Source organism: Aythya fuligula, chromosome 4 (genome assembly GCF_009819795.1).
Source record: "Aythya fuligula isolate bAytFul2 chromosome 4, bAytFul2.pri, whole genome shotgun sequence".
NCBI classification, from domain to species: domain Eukaryota; kingdom Metazoa; phylum Chordata; class Aves; order Anseriformes; family Anatidae; genus Aythya; species Aythya fuligula.
This window is the reverse complement of record NC_045562.1, coordinates 68,763,344-68,785,568: the sequence shown is the minus strand read 5'-3', so window position 1 is coordinate 68,785,568 and position 22,225 is coordinate 68,763,344. Positions and strand designations below refer to the sequence as shown.

Below are 22,225 nucleotides of genomic sequence, written 5' to 3'. Positions count from 1 at the left end.
GAAAAAATACTGTAAGGTTGATTTAACAGAGCAGTGAACTCCAAGCTGTCTAATCCCTTCAGCAGCCTTCTTTAAAGAGGAGAAATAAAAGAATTCTCTACAACTGCTTTTCTTTTGCCATCTCTCAAAACTCTTTCTCGTAACGCTGAAGGGTAAGCGTTGAGTTTAGCAGAAGGGCAAAGTGTTGCAGCTTTAGTGAGATGTGCTTTCTAACTAATAAAATCTTGGTTTGTCATTCGCGACTTTAGATTACAACGGCTCAGCCTTCACGAAAAGGAGATTAGACTTCTGCAATTTGGGTACCTGGCACCTCCATCTCGCTTGAGGCATTGAAATAACAGGCTTGGTTTTGAAAGATGCTGAGCCAGGTCAGGCTCTGCATTTAAAGCACTTAAGCACTCTTAAAATCTGGCTATTCATTTTGATGCCTAGATATGGATTTCTGGGCTTAATCACTGACCTTTGCATTTCAAATGTTTGGCCTTTGTTTTCTTTGCTAAGAATGCAGACAGAGTGGCCCCCAAATTATTTTTTTTTCCTTTTACACAGCTGAAAACAGCGAGCAGAGAGGCCTTGAAGTTCTGTGTCTTTTTACTGAGAAATAGGGATCTTTGAAAAATGCCATTTTATGTAACTCAAGGGAAGCTTGCAAAGAGGGGAATATTTACTTATTTTCATTCATTGTAAACATGATCAGTAATATATCTAAAACCCACAATCAGTTGAAAAAAAAAAAAAAAGAAACTACCCTAAACCTTTGCCCTCTCTTAATCCGTGTGTACCAGAGGGTTTTTTTTTTTTTTTCAGATGTGCTTTTTCCCCCCCTGAAATAGAGGCAATTGATAGGCTCATAAACAAATACCAAACATTAAGCCCTAATCTCCATATAGAGGGGCCTGACCCTTTTTATGGAGAGAAAGGGTAGAGGGAGGAAACAGGGCCAGGAGTTTGAGGTTTAATGCTTATTAAAGTTTTAGTGGGTGGGAAAATGCAATCAATAAATTTTGTTTAATGCCTTGAAACTGGTGTTGGTTTTCACTAGCTACGCTGGAGAGTAGTTTTCATTTTGAAACTAGGACACTCGTAGTTGGAATGACAATTAATGTGGAGTGAATATGGTCCCAGTTGGAAGCCGGGTTTTGAATAGCATGAAAACTCCCCCCACCTCCCATCGCTGGCTCCAGAGTATGGTCGCTTCCGTTTTTAATTAGCGGGCCAGGCAAAATTTAGCTCATTGTGCCTTTCTGCTCTTTTGGCCCAGTGGCTAGCTTGGATTTCTCCATCTTGCTGTCATGAGGCTGTTCTTTTTATTTTTTGTCAGTTTTGGTGCAGGGAAGAAGGGGGGCTCCAGGATACTTAGGATTAAAGTCATTGTTCTGGGGTATTTACAGCCAGCTGCCTGCATTAAATGAAGATTAGAGGAGCGCACATGAGAAGTGCAAGGGAAACGCAGAGGCGCTGGGATTTGGTGGCTGCATAGCTGTGAACCGAAGGGGAAAGGTTGGGGCCTTATGGCAAATTTTTTCTAGCACCATGTGATCTCAAAACCCACTTCAGGAAGGCATCACAGGCACCCGTCTGGACCAGCCTGGGAATTGTATTCCCACTATTCCGGGTCTGCATCTCATAGAAACTTCCTCTGAGGTGAACCTCAACTGTTGGGCCTGGTGACTACGTATCGTTTAAAAAAAATGTCTGCAAGGGCACTGAAAAGGTGCTGCATGTTCTGCTAGCATGCACCAGATAGCTGAAAACCTGCCCTGAGGTCGAGAACTCTCAACGTGATGAGTTTTTGAAGGATTTTAGGAAGGACATGAGTGTAGAGGAGGACCCAGCCGAGTGGCCTGGTCCAGGAAGGCCAGCATGGTGTGCTGATGCCTGAAGAGCTTGGGTTTGCTCAGGACCTCTCTGTGCTGGGTTTTGTGCATTTTGGCATGGTTCTGGGACCCAGTCCTCCTTCAGTGGAGGCTGGGGATGAGCTTTGCTCAGGCCTTTAGGAAGCTGGGAAGCCTCAGTCTAGGCCTCAGTTTCTGTAACTGCCTCCACTGGTTTCATCCAGTTGTGGTTGTCATTTACACACTACAGTGATGATTTTTTTTTAATTTCCTTGGGCATGAGGAGCACAAATATAAAACCTCAACCATTTTGTGACAGGATCGGCCTATTGAGACCAAGCTAGGACACTGGTGCTACTCTGTGCAGCCAGTGATTTTGGCCTCACTTCTCCCAAACCAGCTTGTCACTCTATGGATCTGAAAGTTGGGGCTGAGTTGGCCACCACTCCTGAGGCAACAGGAGGCAGACACCAAACGGAGAACCCATGGTTGTGCTTCCCCTAGGATCAGCCCATCAAGCGTCCCATTCCTCTACCATGTGTAGGAAGAGGTCCAAGTTGACCGTGTTTGGCCACCATGGTTGGGTGAGGTGGGCTGGGTATGACTGTGTGTGGGCTGCTGAGAGCTCGTTGCTGGCCTCCTCTTGAGTAAAGCAGGTCCAACACGAAGCCTTTGGCACCTGGGAGAACAGGAACCATCTGTGTGGGCATCCTTGAGGTGCTTCAGCACAATCAAAGAGCTCCCACGGGATGCCCGGGGACATCAGCATCCCCACTCCCCATCTTCAGGAACCACTGATGTTGAAGCGGAGGACATTTCATTAGGTTTTCTTTACTTCAGAAAAAAAAAAAAAAAAAAAGCACAGAACTGTGAGACAGATATGGATGGTAGCTGCTTTTTTTTCTTCTTATTTTTTTTTTTTTTTTTTTTTTTTCATTAGAGGAACAAATGAAAATCTGGCCAAACTTTAAGGAAAATACCCATCAGTGTCTGTTCCTTTAAGCCAGCAAACTCCCAGCTGAAGGCTGTCCTTGGGACAGGCACTCTGCTCTCAGCAGCAACCAAAGCTTTGTGTTCCTGGGGTTTTGCATTCCCATTTTTCCTGGGTGTAGCCAGGAGACCCCTTTGATTTGTTCTCCTTTTTTTTTTTTTTTACTCCTTAGGGCTTTCCAAGTGCCACAGGGAAATCCTCCCAGCCAAAGTGTTTTTGTAACTATTTTAGCTTTGTGACGATTTATTTCTTCTTCTAACTCTCAGCATCTGAATTGGGTGATTTGAGAAAACAGTCCATTAAAAGGAGGATACTGTAGAGTCCTGATGAATCCTGTTTTCTACTTGGCCGGTGGAACAGAAAGCTAATTGCCAGTAGTAAATCCATTCAAAGGAGGGCTGGAGGGAGGGAGAAAAGCTAATATTCCTTCTTGAATGCCATTTAATCTCTGAAACCTTTCATGCAGATGTAAATTAGGATTTGCACAACAGAGTCAACAGTTGCTCCGTAGATAAGGCAGATTTGCAACATCTGCTTTTCCATTTGAGAAGCCCTTCCAAAGTCGCTGTTGGGGATAGCCAAGCTAAACACTAGAGAGTTTTTTTTCCCATAATCTCTTGTTTATGAAAAAAATGCATATGACTTGCGAATTAAACCTGGTTATCATTCTGGAGATTCTCTAGGAAGAAAGTTTGCTTTCCTCCTAATACACAAATCTAAAAATAAATAAATAAATAAATAAAATAAATCCCTGGGTGGTAGTAGAACATAGCACACTTGTTAAGGCTGTCTGGTAGCAGTCACACAGGCACTGCAGTGGTAATACTGTATAAACAGTTTACCTTTCTTTATTATTAGGAAAGCTATTTTAAGCTTTTCCAGAACCCCCCCCCCACACACACACCCAGGAGCAAAGACAGCAGGTAAAAGATAAAGCAGCCCCTTGAAATGGCTGAAGCAAACTGTTTTCAGGCATCATTTCCTAAAGGCAAATATCTAAGTAACAGGTTAGGCTTCTACAGAAGTGACCGAGTCATTTTGCTTACAGAAGTGAACAGGGTTTGGGGTTTTGCAGAGGTGTGAACACTCAGGAGCCTTGTTGAGTGGAGGAGATAACTTGGCTGTGCCTCACTGCTGGATATGATGTTGTTTCAGCCACGCATCCCTTGGGGATGTGCTCACTGGTGCCCCTTCTGCCCAGGTTGGTGGGGCTGTGGCAGGGAAGGGATGCTGCACTGACACCGTCACACATGCTGCAGAAAAAGGCGAAGCTTTACCTTGCATAAAACGTTGCCAAAAATAATAATATATTATTAAATATAAATATATAACAATTGATATATACTGCGGTGCTGTAAGGGTGACCAGAGATGGGCTCACTTTCCTACCGCTCCACCAATCTTTTCTGCCCTTATGAGGCAGGGATGGGGTGAGCAGGCAGCCCCACCATCTTATCATGCCCCCGCTCCTTGTTGCTCCCTGTGGTCTCACTGGGAGGACTAATCTTTGGGGGCTGCTTGGTGGCAGGTTTGGGGCTTTTTGGGTGGGTTTCAATGTTCCCTGGGGCCTGTGTGCCGCTCTGGGAAGGGGGTGGCACATCCTGGTTTGGGAACATTGCAGGATGCTGGCACGGGGTTTGGCACGGTGGCTGCTTGTCACTGCTTGCCAGCCCTCCTGGCTGCCCTTATAAATGATGGCACATCCCAAAGGAACAACATGTAGCCAGAAAAGAGAGGTTTATTCCCATTTTCATCCATGGGGCTTGCTCTTTCCATGACAGAAGCCCCTGAGGGGAGGACATACATATATTGGGGGACACAGCGTAGCTAGCAAGCTGGAGCCCTCTGTTCAGAGGGATCAGGCTGATGAAACTTCATACTAGGACTTACTGGGTTGCAGCCGGAGGAAACTGGGCTCAACACAGCTGGCTTCTTGCCGTGGTGCAGACTGGCCAGCCTGCATGGAGGGAAAGGGAAAAACATGCTGTAGGTTTTGGGAAAAAAGAAAAAATAAAGGATTCTTTGCTCAGATTTTACTGTGGGACAGTTGAAAGCAGAAAGTGCTTTATTTTATTCCTGCATTTTTCCATCAGACAGCTGGGGGGGGATAATAATACCATGGCCTCCAGTAACAGCACAGGACAGTTTAGTAGAGACCGGGACTGACCCCACAAGGAGGAGACAGCAGTGGTCTGAGCGTGGGGATAACCGGTGTCCTCTCTGGCACTGTGGCCTCGTTCATCCCAGCGATGCAGGGCATGGGGATGTTTCTGTGTCCCTACAGCAGTGAGCCGTGGGCTCAGTGGCTGTAATGAGTTTTTCCTAGGAACAGGACACCAGTCTGTGCAGGAGAAAGCTCGGTGTGGTTGTTACCCCGTGATCCTATAATATATCCTGTCACGGTGGATTTAGAGCAATAAAATACATAGAACGAGAAAAGAGTTTTGAATTAACCAACAGAGGGAAACGAGTGGAGTGCTGGTATCTTTCTGCTTATTAACACGGCAAATACGGCTTGAACAGAGGAAAATGCTTTCCACTTACACGTGAGCCACTGGAGCCGCTTCGTTGATGTCACCGCTGAGCTGTGAAACGATCACGGAAGAACCTCCCTGGGATTTTCAGGGCTCCGGATTGTTGTGAGGAATATTTGGCCTGAAGCCTGTCCAAAGTCCCGGGGCTATCCCACCCCACTGAGCATCCCCCAGGCACCATCGTCCTTCACTGTCCAGAGCAGCCGTGGTGCCTTGTGTCACAGCACCTGGAAATAGTCCCCAAAACCAGGGAGGGCACCAGCCAGGGTGCAGGTTGGCTTGAAGATTTTGGGGAGCGATAGGCAGTCCAGGAATATCAATCAGCCCAGGAGAAGTAAATCCCCATATATCCTCCTGCAGCTCTTGATAGCTGCCTGCGTTCAAACCCAAATAAAACACTTCCAGGCTCAGCCCGAAACAAGTATTGATGTCTAAGAGGAGCAGACATCTGATGGAAATACTGACACACTTAAGTACGCAGAGCTCTGAACCACACAGAAAGTGAATTATCGCTGGGATGAGCCAAGCAGCTACAGAGATGAAGTATCTTATCCTTATAAGTGAATCCACACAAAAGCATTTTGGTATAGCTGGGCCAGCTGCTTCTTGTTGTGGAAGGTGGTTGTGGAAGGTGCTTCCCAGCGAGTCACTCACTGCCTTTTTGCTCTGCTGAAAAGTCCAAAAATTGCCTCTTCCTCTGCAGCCTGCGTGCTACGGGCAGCAGCAGTAACGCTGCAAGTGCAGATCTTCCTCGGAAGTGTCTCTTGGTAATTCTCGACTCATTACAGCTTCAGCTAAACTAATAAATGGTTGAATTTGAATCATATCTTGGGAGCCCACAGCCTAAATTGCCTCCTTCTCACTACAAACCCATTAAAGCTGCAAACTCATTAAACCTGGCGCTGCTAGCAAGAGGCAGAGCAGCCTCCCATAGTCCTCACATGAGCTGATCCCGTCGTTCCTACCTGGGGAAGCCCGTGCTTACAGCTCTCTGCTGCGGGGTTTGAAAAGATGCTCTTAAGGTTGGCTTAATCCCAGTAGGAGTTTGCTTTGGGAGGGTGGTGTGGGGGGACCTTCATAACCTGACTGGCAGCAGAAACGCTTTAGGTTCAAAGGGGATAGCTGTTTGCCAGCAGTGAGGATGGTTTTCTTAGGATGCAGGACTGATACTCGGGTGATGGGAGTTGTAACCCCATCTGAAGTCTGAAAGCTTCTTCCCAGCAGCGCTGCTTTGCAGCGGGACATTTTGTGAGTGCCTACGTCAGGTGTGTGTTCAGATGCAAGAAGCAACTGTGTTGGGAGAGCTCGGTGCCCATTCCCCCTGCCGGTTTCTTTATCAGCTAGCAGTGGGAGATGCAGTGTGAAGAAGGAAGACAAACCCTCCCCAGGTCCCCAGGAGGACTCAGCCTCTCTGTGTTAAACCCTGTACCAAGATGTGGTTGGAGATGTAGGTTTCTGCTCGCCAGCCTGATGGCCAGTTGAGAAATAATAACAGTAAAAGAACACTGTCCAAGATCCCAGTTAGGCAAAGGGCTCAGGCACTTCAGTGCACGTTGGAGTACTTTGTAGAGGTCCTCAGTTTAGGTCCTGTTTATTGTTTAGCCATGGGCATATAAATTGAAACTTGAAAAGCTGTTTAAAGAATCAAGATTGAAACCATCAGTAACGTTCTCCTTTTAAGTCACCACTCCTTCGAATTTCCAGATATTGCATGCAGTCGATGGGAATAAAGTCAGGAGGACTGAAGTGTGTATTTAACGGGCATCAGATATCTGCTGGAGACCAGCTGGGGGAGATTGAGGGCAGAGATGTCAAAATGAAGGTGTCAGGAACAAGAGATGAGGCTCCTTTCCACAGGAAGCTACGTTGTCACTTTGTCATTAACACGGGTTCATTATGGTTTTAAGAAAAGAATGACTTCCTTTTAAATGGTTGAATGGTACAGTTTGGTTTGGGCTTGTTCCTGTTTGATAGGTTTACGATACAAAAGCCAAAATATACAAGTCTTGATCATTTGGCAAACAGCTCAGGTAAAACTGTGTGTTTTGTATGGAGGAATGGTGCAGCTGCATGGGGTTTGTTTTCCAGTAGATTAAATTAGCAACAGCTTCCATCCGAGTCAATAAAGAAAGATCAGTAGCCAGCCATGCAAGTGCAGAGCTGTATACAGGGCTTTTTTATCGGAAGCCAAAGTTGATACCAATGAAAAAGTCCAGAGAAGAGAGGCAAAACCCTGAAATGAACATTTAAAATAGAAAATTCCTGTTTACCTGGTGCTGAACATTTCTTTTTCTCAACCATATTTCCCCAAGGATCTCCCCCCAGCTGGGAAGAGACCGTGGGCAAGCACTTGGCATCATAGCAGGAATGATGGGGATGCTGGTACTCCTTCATCTTTCTCTTTTTACTAAAAGTGTATATTTCTAAGGGAAAATTTTCTCATTAAAAATAATATATATTAAAAAGAAACCCTTAACTGTATGAAGACCACAGCATTCTGGCCAAAACCAAAAATAATTGAGTTGGAATTGCTGCCAGGGAATTAGGGAAAGGTGCTTTGTGACCCCAATGTGTGTGGGCTTTGCCTACTGCGGGATCACAGAATGATACCTCCCATGAAATACTACATTTTTAGGCCCCTAGAATTCATCGATTTTACCATGTAAGACTATCAACTGAAGCATTTTTGTATATTTAAATTTCCACAAGTATGAAAACTTGCATGACAAGAGGAGAAAAGTAATATATTTTTATTGTATAATCTGTTCCAATTCTTTCACTTAATAGCAAAGAGCAAGTTGAAGACAGTGCCCCGTAAACAGGTGTGCTGAGCTGCTGAAATGGTGGTTTCACAGTTAAATTCTAATTATGCACGTGCTTGAGCTGCAGAATTAGGATCTCTATCCATATCTGATTACTATCAGAGGTAAAGTTGGGCCACCTGTGGGCTGCCTGGATTTAGATCATGGGAGTCGGTTCAGACTGGTCTGTTTTGCATTACTTCTTATTTGTTAATTGTGTAATCTTAGCACCAGAGAGTCTTCTCTGCAGATTAGGATCCTGTGCAATACATAGTGTACAAAACCAAGAAGACTTGTGTATGGTGGAGCACATCTCAGAGCTGGTAGAAGCCAGAAAGAAACAGATGGGGCATTGCAAAGTGAAATGTTGTTTAGCATAGACAAGGCAGGGAAACTGTGCTCATGCTGTTCATATAGGGGGGTTGAGGGCAGCTGGGGAGGGATGAGTCTTCTTTTTTAAGTGGTGTAAAAGAGGAAGAAATTATTACATGTCTAAAGTGAGTTTACATGTCACTGCAAAATGAGTCAGAGGACCATGAGACCAAGGAATCACACTTTTAGCATGTCTCGTGTTCCTTCTTGGAAAGACTTCTGAGTCTGAACCTTTCCTTTTGTTGTAACCCTAAAAAACTCCCCAGCCCACAGCAGGTTTCCCTGTCTTCACTGGTGTAACAGGCCTCTGCAGCTGGTAGGTGGACTGATCTGAGGAATTTCACCTTTCATGTGTGGTCTTTGGTTCTGCACACCTTCGTTGCACAGAGCAGAGGGCTAGTAAGTGGGAACATTTTAGCTATTCCAGTCTGTCTGCTGTCCAGCCTTCTTCCTTGTTTCCTTCAGCCTGCAGAGGCTGCCTTTGGGCCACCCAGAGTCACTTGAAAAATTGGGTTAATCCCTATTCCTGCTCCTTGCTGAGTCCTACAGCACTTGTGGACAGCCTCATAGGAATAAAGAAGTCGAGATCCAGAGACCAAACTATTCTTCTCGCACACTTACTTCTGCCAGACCACCACCCACATGCAATGTTGTGTGTTGCAATGACCCTGCAAAGAGATCTGTGCTGTATTTTGTGATGCACCTGGTGGGGTTTTCATGTTCTGGTCCCTCCAGCATTGAAGCAATCTCTACAGATCAGCCAGAGACCTGGCTGTTTTGTGCAGAGCTGCATTTCTGCATTAGTGCCTACCTGGGGGGGTGCACAAGTCTCACCTCCATCAAGAAGGTCTGGGTACATAGAAGCATCTGTAGGGCAAATAGAAGATATGTTTTGTTTTGGCTTGCTGTTCTGTTCTCTGATACCTGCTCTTACTCATTCCCATGTCTTTTTCCTTTTGCAGAATACTTGAGGAGTGAAACCGCCTTTCTGGAAGAGTTGGTGTTTGGAAGTGGAGATACCATTGAACTTTCTTGCAACACCCAAGGCTCTTCTGTGTCAGTTTTCTGGTTTAAAGATGGTATTGGGATTGCACCTACCAACAGAACTCATATTGGACAAAAACTGTTGAAGATAATCAATGTGTCTTATGATGACTCGGGGCTCTACAGTTGCAAGCCAAGGCATTCCAACGAAGTCCTGGGAAACTTTACAGTCAGAGTTACAGGTATGTGCAGAAACACGGCTGCTTCACTGATTTTTTTTTTTGTATTTTTGCCCCTTCACATGCTCAACATAGCTGGTGCTTTGCAGTGTTTTTCCATACTTGGTAGGTCTTTACCTCCCCAGCAACCCCTGGCAGTAATTAGTCTATAAAACAAAAAAACAATCAAAGAATGCTTGCATGTCTGTACCAAATGTTAAAACTTGATGTTAAGATAGAGACTTGGAAACAGTACTGGTCAGATTAAACCTCAAATTCTGCTTAACACTCAAATAGATGCAGTGCTACATGGGCCTTTGAAGTCTTTAGTGAGTGAACTGTGGCTCAGGGAGGTTCAGTGACTTTTTTTACCTTATGTGGCAAATCAGTGGCAGAATTGGATGTCAAAGCTGGAGGTTCCTGAACAATGTATCCCTATTTTAGCTGATAAATATCTCTTCCCTCCACCCCAGTTATTGCAAATGACTAGTTCGTTTCAGAACTAGCTTATCTGCAGACTGCATATCTAGAATATGTGCTTCATGAGAGGTACTTGCTGCAAACCATATATTGCAAACAAGTGGTGCGTTAGCAAAGCACATGCTGTCATTTGCTTGGCCATATTTTCCATGATGGGGACAGTGGGACAGAACAGCTACAAGCTGTCTAAGCTTGGATTGTTCAACAGAGGGTGCCAGAAAAAAATGTTGTTCCCAGATAGCTAACAAATAACGTTAAGCTCATCTTCATGATTTCACATTGCTGCATTGGTAGGAGAATATCTGTCACTGAGAGCTGATAAAAAGCCTCCTAATCACACAGACTAGAGGCCTGAATTTTCAGAAGAATTAACCCCTTGTAGATCTAAGGTTTTGAAAACTTTTCTTCCCCTATGTGCTGTTGGAGCCTTCTCAAGTATTCCCAACACAGTAGGTCCTTGCCTCCAAAGGTTGTGTTTCCTCAAAAAGCAAGGGGCTCCATTTGAAAACCAAACACAGAGATGTCTGTGATAGCAAATCACATCCACTCCATAAAGGTCTTTCTCTTGCCAGAAACAGGATTTTGTGTAAGTGAGAGAATCAAACCATCGTGAGAATAAAAGCTCGTTTCAGCAAGCCTTCACCAACATCTGCTTTTCATTGAACGTTACTGGAGATTGCTGTGAATGCTTCAAGGTCATATCAATTAAATGGTTAAAGAAGTATTTGGCCCTTGAAAGGCTTTCTTTAACTAGGTACGATTATTGGGACTACCCAAGGAACTGCAGGTTGTTAGAAACGTTACTCTCTCTTTTTTTAAGTGACATTAAAATGCTTTTGAGTTCAAGGGGCAGCAGGGAAGCAGAAGAGGGCAGCTGGTTACACATTCAAATGAAACAGCTGCCAGCCCCAAAAGTTTGTAAAGTGAGAAATTGTTTTAATAGTGGAAGGGCTGATAATCCTCTGCTTTTAGAAAGTTTAAGCCCCTGTGTTTTTCCTCTTCACTAATAATAGCTAATAACAGCTTAAGAACAAGCGAGTAACCTGAACCTGCTTTCTGACAGCATTACAAGTCTTTGATTCTATTAGCCCACTGTCATTACCACCAAAGTGCTGGTAATGTGGGAGTCTCCATTTTAGTTGTCAGCAGCACTTGTTCCAAACTTTGAAGCCCTGCTCGGTGTGGCAATAGTGGCGCCTCTCATACGCTCAGATATTTCTTCATAATTGTTATTGATTGCTCAGTGTTCCGCTGCGGAGAGGAGATTGTTATCTGAGATCTGTGGTTTGCGTTCCCACTTCTTAAAGGTAACACCAGCGATTAGCTCAGATGTCTCGCTGGGTGTTTATGTGGATATCTGATGTACGGGGCTGGAGTTGTTCTCTTTGTTAAACCGGGTTAAATCCGTACTAATGAACTGGAACTGCTCTGATCTGTACCTGTAAATGAGCAAAGGAGGCTGGCTTGACAAGATGTAATACTCAAAGCAGCTGATAGGCACCTAAGTCCCTTTTTGAGAGCAACTTCCAGATCGTACCAGGATTTTCCAGTTTGGGACCATGAGTTCTGAGGTCGCAGCAAACCAGCTCTTCCGCAGCAACGTCGTGTGCCCAGTGAGATGGCTGATGCTGAAGGTAGAGCAAGGAGATGCTGGAGCTGGCATTTCAGGGCTTTTCCAGGTGGGCATGCTGTGTAGTCATGCTGGCAAGACACACTTCTGTCCCTGCAGACCCTTCTGGGGTTTGGAGGGCACTCAGGTGATGGGTACAAACCAAGATAGTTATGGACTGCACAAAGCTGGTGTCAGCATTAGGAAGCATCAGGTACCTGAGAAGGGAGAAGCTGCTACTCTAAACTGAAAACCAGTCTGATTAGTAAGAGGCTTTGATTTATTTAAAATGCCTCCAGTGACAGACATGGGCTTGATTGCTTTACTAGTTCACAAGAAGAAATGTACTGCCCTCTTAAAACACAAACACTTGATGTGAATCACAACTGAAGACTGCATGCCCAAACTGATCTCCAGGCCTGTTGGCAGAAGCTCTGCTTCTGCAGCCATTTCATGCACGCCCTCTGGATTTAGTGGCCGAGCGGCACCCCTGGGATGAGCAGCAAGGGCTGCAGGCTGGTATCAGCGAAAAGAGCTTTCAAAGTACCCAAGACCAAGCTCCTCAAGCCGAGTGACTAAAATTATTAAGCCCTTCTTGCTCATAAAGAAAGCCCTTTCAGAGTAGCATCTAGCCGTTTTTGCTGATGTCGATAGGTGTTGTCTTGTGGAAAGGATTACAGGTTCAGTGAATGATTAACAAATAGCTGACACATTTTTGGTCATTTTTTGAAGGTGGTTTTTAGTAACCTGTATAGGAGCGTAGCTTTGAGCATGGGATAGTTCGTCTTAACTCACGCTGAAGCTTCCCTGCAGAGATCCCGTATGAAACATAAGCAAGGTCAAAAACTCTCCTCATTCTTGTGCAAACATTTTGAATTGGTTTAAAAATTGATTCTGCTGCTCTGGTCACGATTGGTTCATTTGAAACCAGATGTAAACGGCGATCACATGTTAATATATGGGTAACCGAATCTCAGAGTGCAGGGCTGAGAATGTACTCGTTCATCTGTCGATGCTGGTGGGTATTTGGCAAGGTTTCTGCCTTCACCAGGACTTGAGTAAACCTGCTGGTTCTGCTGAAACACCTAAAGAGGCACTTGACTTTCAGCAAGCCCCGTGGCATTTCCCTGGATCTGCTGCCAGCAGGACCCTAGCTGTGGATCTGCAGTGAGATACGTGCTTCATGTCTGCCCTGAGTCTGTGCCAAAGAGAGGTGCAAAGCATGATGCACGACTGCAAGCTGGTGCAGGGAGCTGGTTCCTGGGTTACTTGCTGCTGTGTGCAGTGAGTATCTTTGGAAGTTCCTTTCAAATTCTGCAGAGAAGTGACGTTTGTTACTACCTTTTCCATCCCTTTTGATTTTTACCTCCAAGCTTTTTGTCGCTGGGCCAGTTAGAGAATGGCAGAAAACTCGAGTGCATCTTCCTAGGAAGGAGTCTTGGTCTGAATTGGTGTTTTGCTTTTCTGGCCACATGTCGTACACTCATAAAGTTTCCTGTTTTCTTGTGCTTAGTGCCAAGTGCTTTTACCTCTGTCTCAGAATATAAAGGCTGCTGCATTGTTAGCATTTTGCCTTTATTTTAAAAAGAAATTCCTGGAGATTATATAAAGTCAGAGACACTAAATCTTCCAGACACTGAATTGTACTAAATTGCGTAAAACTAAATCAAACACTAAGCTGCTATTTTATCATGGGATTTACATTTACAGTAGTTGTTCACGGGCAGGGAGGGGGATGGAGGTTTCATTGTGGACAGCTTGGAGAAGGTGAGGTGTTAGACCACATCAAGAGAATGGGTACAGAAAGCTTCAGAGAGATACTGATGGAAAATTCCCACCTGTTAACCTGTATTCAGTTACAGCCTCGAGGTGTCTCTATAGAAGGAATATAACTGAAGGCAGCTGGGTCAAGGAGTAGCCAGCAAAATGTCTATCTGGAGAGAGGTTTGATTACAAGGGGAAGTTTTAAAAGCCTTGGTCTGAGTAGTTTAGCAAGGAGTTAACACAGGGAGATGTAGCAGGGATATGCTGAGCTAAAAGAACAGTACAGAGAAAGTGAATTAGAAATGCTGACCTGTCGTTCTGAGACTTGGTGAGATAAAAAGTCTTCAGTGTGAATGCAGGGGAAAAAAAAAAAAAAAAAGCAGGGATAGCTTGTTCTGCAAAAATAAATCTCCCCTTTTGGAATTGCTTTTGTGTTTAGGAGGAGAGCACTTTGCACATGGAGCAGTAGTTGGCACTGGAGCCCTGCTCTCCAGTGGCAGAGCACTGGCAAGTTCATGCCCCCCTCTCCTAGTTTAGAAAGCTCCTGGCTGGTCATCCTGGGCTGGTGGAGGTACAGGGGAGGGAGACACATCACTCAGATGTCCTCTCTCGCTGGAGGACTGACACCAGCAGCCTCATCCAACACAGCATCCCCATGTGCCATCTTCTTTCTGCTTCATTTCTTTCCCCTTCTCTTCCTAGATTCGCCTTCGTCGGGTGATGATGAAGATGACGACGATGAGTCAGAAGATACAGGTAATTTGTTTTTATGAGATACAGAGATCTTTCCTTTACAAGAGATGTGGCTGCCATGTGGAGTAGCTCACCTGGATATATGCCTAGACTGACAGCAGCTCTTCGTCACGTTGAAATTGGTGTCCTTAGGACAGGAGTGCAAACTCTTTGGACCTGGCAGCAGAAATTTAGAAATAGATGCCAGAGTGGTACAGCTGCTCTGTTATCTTACTGATATTTGATTTTTTCAGCTGCTTGATTCTGTGCATTTGACTTGATGAACTCAAGTTATAATTTCTCCTTGCACTTAAAATCCAGCCAAAGCCTCTCTGCCATTGCTTTTTTCACTGTGCTGAAGTTACACCTTGCAGTTACACATCACAAACCTTAGTCTACTTTATTTTTAGCGGGTTTAATTCTGGTCCTTACAAGCATCTTGGCTGGAGGCAGAGGCAGCTCGGAGAATAAAATTCACGCTAGCCAAGCGCCAAATTTACTGCTGCCGTAAGCAGGAGCAACCCCTTTGGCTTTCCTGGCTTTTTCTTTGACTCGCATGGGGAAGGGAGCCCCAGAACAGAGCCTCAGTGCTTTTTACACTGAATCTCTTTCAATCCCAGTGCTTGTTTCTTTAAGTAAAACATCATTAATCAGGATCATTACATGCTTCATAGGCGTTAGTGTTGTGTTTTATTATGCTCTTTATATTTCTGCAAAGCGAGCTGCCTGTGCATATGTGTTTTTAATAAATAAATGTCTTGCATTTGAACTCCAAATCAGCTATGTATGTTGGCAGAAGTTCAACATGACTGGAAAATTTCTCCTGCCCATAGCGTTGGAGGACTCTTTAAAACAGGTCTCCCACTGTAATAAATTTGTGCCGCTGTGTCGTGCAGTATGTGGACAGTAATTGTGAGCTACGGTGCCAGGCAACCCATCGGCAGCAGTTAGTGGTTTTCTGATAGCTTCTAATTATGGGCTGGATCCCGCACATTGAAGAGCACCTTTGCAGAGGTGCTCAGCGCTCCCAGTGCCTGTTGAAGCCTGCTGGAGACATGGGAAGGGTCAGTTTTGGTCAGGGTTTGCTCTTGCTACAGAGCAACTTCTGATGAGCACAATTAATCGCTCTGTGCTTTTTTAAATGTGGTTTGTAGTAAACTTCATCTCTTAGCAACAGGTATCACAAAACATGGGCTGTTTTATGGTACAGAAAGACACGTTTTTCTTCATGGTGAGGGAAAACACACGTTTTGCCACATGTATTTATAGCCTGTATTCTGGGTCATCTTGACTTCAAGGCTGTCTCTTTTTTTAGACCCGAAGGTAACCACTGGCTTTGCTTAAAGGTCTTGCTATAAAAAGTTGGATTCTCTTTTGCTTTAAAAACAGTTGATTAGCTTCAAGTGCCAGAGCGATGAAGCCTTGTGGTGTGCGGTGACATGAATGTACTTTATGTTGCTTTGTTTAATGTCAGACCCCCCAAGTTAACATTGGCAGATCTTCTGTTGAGTGTGGGGAGCTGTGTGTTAACCCCAGCAGCACTGCCACTGGGACATCTCACAGGGGCTGCTCGACCATCCCGAGCAGGATGCGTGGGTATACCAGCTGCCATGTCCTGTGGACTGCTCAAATCCCATGTCCTCCATCCCTTGTGGCAAAAAGTACTCTAATGAGGTGTGTGAGCTACTGCCTGGTCATCAGACATCAGGAGTTAGAGCACTGAGGGCAATAAATGCTTCTCACGCAAAAGCAAAATATAACCAAGAGTTGTTCTTATGCAGAGGGAGATAATGTGTCCAGGACTCTCTTACTGCGTGTTGCCACGTTTTGCACATCACTGAGTAATAATTTCTCCAGGCCCCTTCTGATGCTATGTGCATTTTCTGGCTTGCTTGTGTTGTTCAAGAGTTTTTAAGCCTCATATTTACAGAGAGGGGCTTGGAGAGATGACAGTAGTAGTGGTATGAGTTTGAAGCCAATCTCATTAATTTTGGAGATTTCACCCAGGACGGTTGAAATCCAAGCTGGAAATAGCAAAGCTGGGGGATGAGAAGTTTCACCTAGCGGAAATGAAGTATCTGGCCCAGAAACGCTTGGAGAGTGTGGAGACAGCATCACTTAGAGATGGGTGGCCAAAGAGAAGAAAGAGGAACCTCAGCAACTTCAAATCATCATCCCGTTTGTTGCAGCCTTGTCACGAACTGCGATCCGCCTTTGCAAAAAGAGGCTTTCCAGTACCTCTGTTCTCTACAGCTGTTTTTCCTGGCCCTGGAACAGAAACCAAACTCCCTTTTCACACAGTGCTCTTCTGCCCCAGTGCTCCCTACTCCTCTGTATCTGTTTGTTTGGAGCCCCTGCTGCGTTGCCCCAGCACCTTCAAAGAGCCCCTATAATCTCCAATTAAATCTGACTGTGTACTCGGAGGTGTCAGCTGGGGAAATTACACAATTAGAGTTGATTCTGTCTGCTGCAGAATTTTGTGGCAGCTCCTAATTGCTAAATGAGCGCTTGGCTGTATTAATTATTCCAGTACCGCTCTCAGTTTTTTAATTGGTCATTCCAGGCGGATGGGTGGCCAGTGTCTTTGACAAACAAAACGGATGGTCGGGCTTAGTGCTTGATGATGGGAAAGGGACGGCGACAGTGTTTGTGGATCCCTTTTTTTCACACCTGCACATACAGAATCATTGCTCGTAATTAATTTAGAGAGAGTGGCTCTGAATTATTATTTTTTTTTGCTGTCTTTCATCCTTCCTCACTCCCAAAATTCTCCGGAGCTTTGCAAGCTTTGTGTGAACAGAAGAGTTGAGCAAAAAATTTCACCCCCTTTAAAAAGGAGTAATGAAAGGACTTAGAGGGCACAGTAAACCAAAAGCACTGATGTTTTTGTTCGCCACTCCTGAGCGTGAGAACAAAGGCACTTTGTTCTCACTTTGTTGAATGCACGGACACTTTTTTTCCAGTTCCAGTTCACCGTGCATGATGCCCTGGTTGTTGGAAGCTTGGGATGTTAGCCCAGGGTGCCAAGCCTCAAATCGTATGGGAGAGCACCCAAACAGAGGGGATGCCCTCCGGGAAGAAGCCCTGTCTAACAGCAGGAGGGAGGAGCGCATCCTGCCTTTGCTCCATGTGGAGAATATCCCTGGATACTCAGAAGAATAACAAGCAGCAGGTTATAGAGCTGCCCTTCTCTGCAGCAGCACGTGGGGACTTTGCTGGAAGTGCCTGGCCTCTCCCTGAGCCCTCCCTGCAGCACCAAGAAAAGTGCATGAATTCCTTGGGAAGTCCGGGTGTGTGAGCCATGCAGTTCTTTGCTGTTTTTCTAAGATATTGGAAAGTGAATGGCTGCTTCCATCTAGCCCATGTTATCATGCAGCATTTGAGGCCTCCCCAGATGTTTGTTCACAGCGAGTTTTGCTGCACAGGTATGCACTCCACGGGTGAACACCACATTCCTCTGATAAATGGAGCTGACTTACAGGAGTCGAGGCGTGTTGTGCAAGGCAGTCTGAGGGCAGATGCAAGTCCTTAATACTGAATTTTGCCCCCTGGAAAGGTTGTGACACTACCGAGGCACCTGTGTCCAGCCATCCAGCTGCAGAAGTGTGAAAGCATGAGATGCAGGTGCTAAAATGGTGTATGCTTTAGCTGAGCCCTGTGAGCCTGCCTGCAGAGTCTCTGGAGCTCAAATGCCATGAATTGAAGAGCCCTTGAGCCCTTTGAGCTGTGGAGGTGGGTTGCACAGCAGTGAGCTTTACCACCGAACACCTACGGGATTTATCCCAGCAGAAGCAGCCCCCTCTGTGACACCTCCCCAAGGACTGTCAAAAAAAACTCCCCTCTTTGTGCGGGTGGAGCCAAGGCAATATTTTGCTCAGTGTTTGCTGTAATTGTCCTTGTAATACTTGCAGGGCAGGGGGGAATCTGCTGGAAGGGCCGGGTGTTGGTGCTTGCCAGCATCCTCTCAGCTCTTCTCTAAACCCATGCTTATGAGAAATGAGGGAAATCCTGGTTCTGCAGAAGCAAACAGGCAAACGCCCCCTTGGCTCCCTCCTGCCCAGGATGTGTCCAGTGAGGCTGACGTTAAAATTGAGTATTGAATTTCCAGCTGGGAAGAGAGGAGGCCACTCCAAATTAGAGGCAGACGATGTAAAACTCTTGTCAGGCCTACTTAGTTGTGCTAGGCCTGCTAGGTTGTGCTTATTGCATGCCTTCAAAACCCATAATCCTCGTGCACCCCTGGGAATGCAGAGTGCTGTGACGTGTTTCTGTCTGAGCAATGTTTGTGTTGCACTTTCGTGTCTGGTCTGTGGTTTTTAAAGGAAGGTGGGGTCACCACTGCCCTACCTGGAGCAGGATGGGGCTCAGGGAACCTGACATGTCAGGGCCGACTGTGCTGGGAAGTGCTGGAGAGAGGGAACAGCTTGGGTGCAGCTCAGAGAGGCTTGAAAGGAGAGGGAAAACCTTGTACACCCTTGTATTGAAGAGGAAGGGGCTACAGAGGCTTCACTGAGGTGGAGCTATGATCCTGTGTGGTGTTTGTGAGTGTATCATCCTTGGCAGTGCTCAAGGCCAGGCTGGTTGGAGCTTTGGGCAACCTGGGCTGGTGGGAGGTGTCTGTGCCCATGGAAAAGGGTTGGAACTGGATGTGCTTTAGGGTCCCTTCCAACCCAAACCATTCTGTGATTCTGTGATCTTCACCACTGCAGGAGAGGCTGGCAGTGGTGCTCTCCCAGCAGCTTTGGTGGCCACCATGTTTTCCAAGACAGGTCTTGCAGGACCAGCACCTTCGGTTTGTCTTGGCCAGAAACACACAGGGCTCTGCAGCCAGTGGGGTTGGGTACTGTGTGCTGGTGGGTGCTTCCTTCCCATGCACTGGTTACACTCCTTGGCCTCCTCTTTGCTATTTTGGTAGGCACACACAGTGTGCCCCCATTTGTCTCCCTTCAGTCTCGGAGCAGGGCATGGAGCTGGCAGGGCGAGCACCCTGAGTGCAGCTCTGCAGTGTTTCCTTAAGCAGAAACGAAAGCTTGGGAGGCTTGTTTTTAGAACTTTCTCTTTCTTTCTTTCCAGAATAATAAGTTTGCTGCCGCTGCTGCCTTAATTTGGAGTTAATATGTAATGTTTGTAACGATGCCAAGAAACATTGCTGTACTTAAGGCAGATTATAAAAAGTATCTCATGCTAACACTGGTATTTTAAAACTTATCCCTGTTCAAAGGTAACATGAATCTTTAAAACTAAAATCACTTGAACTTTAAGAACATAAACATGATAAACCAGTTTGGCACTGTCTTTTTTTCCCTTTCCTTCCCTTAAGGAGGCTGCACTATGTTTATGCTCACAGAGGAGCAAAATTTTCCAAAGCACTCAGCTAATACTTTTTCTCTGCTCCCTTGCTGGCCCATCAGCATTTTTTTACAATTCCAACATCATTCTGCTCTTCATGCTTCTTGACTACTATTGTCCCAAAGGTACATCTGTATCTTTTTACACACTGAAGCCAAACTCTCACCCTGATCTGGGATAGCTCTCCCCGTTGATTTAAAAGCAGCTACTCTAGACTTACACCGGCATTACCAAGACAAGAACCTGGTCATGAACTTTTCATCACAAACCTAAAATGCAAACACCCTGTCTACATCTATAAGAGTCATTTAGCTGGAAAGCATTTCTGTGTCATTTATCTTAACTGCAGCAGGTAGCAATTTAACTGTCACTCCGCACATGCCAAAGCCTCCTCAAATGCATCTGCTCACCAGCTGATATCCTCTGCAGCAGAAACGGGACTGTTCAGCTTGTCTTCTTTTTCTCAGGTGTCCCCTTCTGGACCCGGCCAGATAAGATGGAGAAGAAGCTGCTGGCAGTTCCCGCCGCCAACACCGTTCGCTTCCGATGTCCGGCGGGTGGCAACCCAACTCCCTCCATCTACTGGCTGAAGAACGGCAAAGAGTTCAAGGGAGAGCATAGAATTGGGGGCATCAAGGTAAGGCCTCGGTTTGGATCTCTGGTTTTGTCAAAATTTTTCTACCGACTGTAAGAAATTGTGTTTCACTGTAATTAATGTCGGTACATGTAAGAGCATGGTCCCAACTGCACAGGAATGGGGATGTTTCTGGCAGTCCTAGCAATTGTTTGACACCAAAGTGTTAGATAGGGCTGCTGTCCATCAGGATTCAAGGCTTAATCCCCTCTGAGTTTGTCTATACTGGCCATTCAGGGTTTAGGTAGAAATGAGGCTGAGTTTATGGGTGCGTTGTAGACAGCAATGAGAAGGTAATAATACTCCTAATTTCTGGAGATCAGCCCAGTGCATTCAGATGTGCATGACCAAGCCATAGCTACTCATAGCTTTTAAGGAAAAATGACTCTGTGTTGTTTGAAGGTGTGGGAAGGTCCTCACCAAAGAGCTGGACTGCTGTGTTGGTGGTCATTAACATTCTTGTGGTATAAATCATTGACCCTCGGTCAAGTGTTAGATTACCCTATTTCAGAGTAATAGCATCTGCTCCTTGGCTTCTTCCTTCTCCTTCTTCCCTTTCTACCATAAGGTGTTCTGGAAAATGTTCTCGCTCAAGTGGACACCAAAAGTGCACTCAAATTATCTAGAAGTTTCTGTGCTACTGTACATAACAAATGAGAGGACTTGTAACTAAAGAAAATCTGCTGCTCTGATTTTGTTGTTGTTGTTCCTTTGTCCCCTTGAGGTCACGATCAAACATATCTGGGGAGCATAAAGCTGGCAGTAGCTGGTTAGGACAATACCAGAGCAGAAGGAAGGACTCCTGAGCAGACATTTTCAGCCTATACCCTGCCAGGCCTGGCGTCTCCCTGGGCTGCTGGTGAGGAAGGAAGGTGGTTTTTCAAAAGGCACCTTCATCAGTACCTTAAATAGCTCTGTGCTGATGCCTACCACATCTGTAACGCCGTGAAAGGGGGCTAGGCATGCGGAGTGTGCAGGGCTCCAGAAACCAGAAAAGGATTCGAAAAAGTCTTCCCTCCCCACACTGCTTTTGGGCTGTTGCTTTCCTGTTAGCTCAGGCCCGTTCCTGAAAGAGCCTATTGTGGTTGTTTCAGAGAAGCCTTTGAAGGTCCCTCCTCAGCCCTGTCCCCGTTCCAGCCTGGATGAGGCTGAGGACACACTTGCTTTTAGATCTGAAAATTTAAGGAGAGAAAAGACTCCTGTCTGTAAACAGTCTTACAGCAGATAACAGTTACAAAGCACAAGCATCTTTTACTAATTGCACGCTGTAAGGATCATCATGAAATGTTTTCAGGCTTGCGTGCGCTGTTTGAACTGCTTTTTACAAGACTGTGTGACATCAGCTGCACTAAATTATGCTTGCAGAATAAAATCTAAAGCTGAAAGCAATTCTCCTACCCACTTCCCGGTGGTTTTAATCTATCCTTGAGTTTAAATTGACACATTTCATCCTCTGCAACACAGTAGTGAGTCTTTGGCATCGCTGTGCTTTGTTTCTCTAGGGGCACCTTCCAGCAACAAGCCAATGCTTAAAGTGCTGTTGAAGGCAACGTCAGGCCAATTACAGCAAGATTGGTTTAAACTCTCTATCTGTCTAGGTATAGTTCTTTGTCCCTTTCCTGATATAAAGACATCTTTCTCGCTCTGTAATTTTCCTTCTCTTATTTGCTTGTTTTTGCTCTTGAGCCACGGTTAGATATAAGTTGTCTAATGTAAATCTCATCCAATATAAATAATACTGATAGATATCAACCAAGATTTGAACCAGAAAAAGAAAGTGAAAACCTCTTCAGTATTTCATGTATTTAAGATTTAAATTCCCAGTTACAACTTAGCTTCATAACAGGATTAGGTAGCTTGAAAAGAATGGGCAAGATCCAGATCTGGCAGAGTTTGGTTGGCTTGCTTCATCTCAAGATCTGG

At 45.4% G+C, this 22,225-nt stretch overlaps 1 protein-coding gene across 3 annotated transcripts in view; it reads left to right on the top strand.

The window, feature by feature from the left end:
- Window positions 1-22,225, top strand: part of FGFR3 (fibroblast growth factor receptor 3) — a 52,094-nt gene that overhangs the window by 9,795 nt on the left and 20,074 nt on the right. For all 3 annotated transcript variants that reach the window (XM_032186482.1, XM_032186481.1, XM_032186480.1), the window contains exons 2-4: window positions 9,495-9,758; window positions 14,290-14,343; window positions 20,136-20,305. In XM_032186482.1, the coding sequence (XP_032042373.1) occupies window positions 9,495-9,758; window positions 14,290-14,343; window positions 20,136-20,305 (488 nt within the window). The remainder of the gene's footprint in view (window positions 1-9,494; window positions 9,759-14,289; window positions 14,344-20,135; window positions 20,306-22,225) is intronic.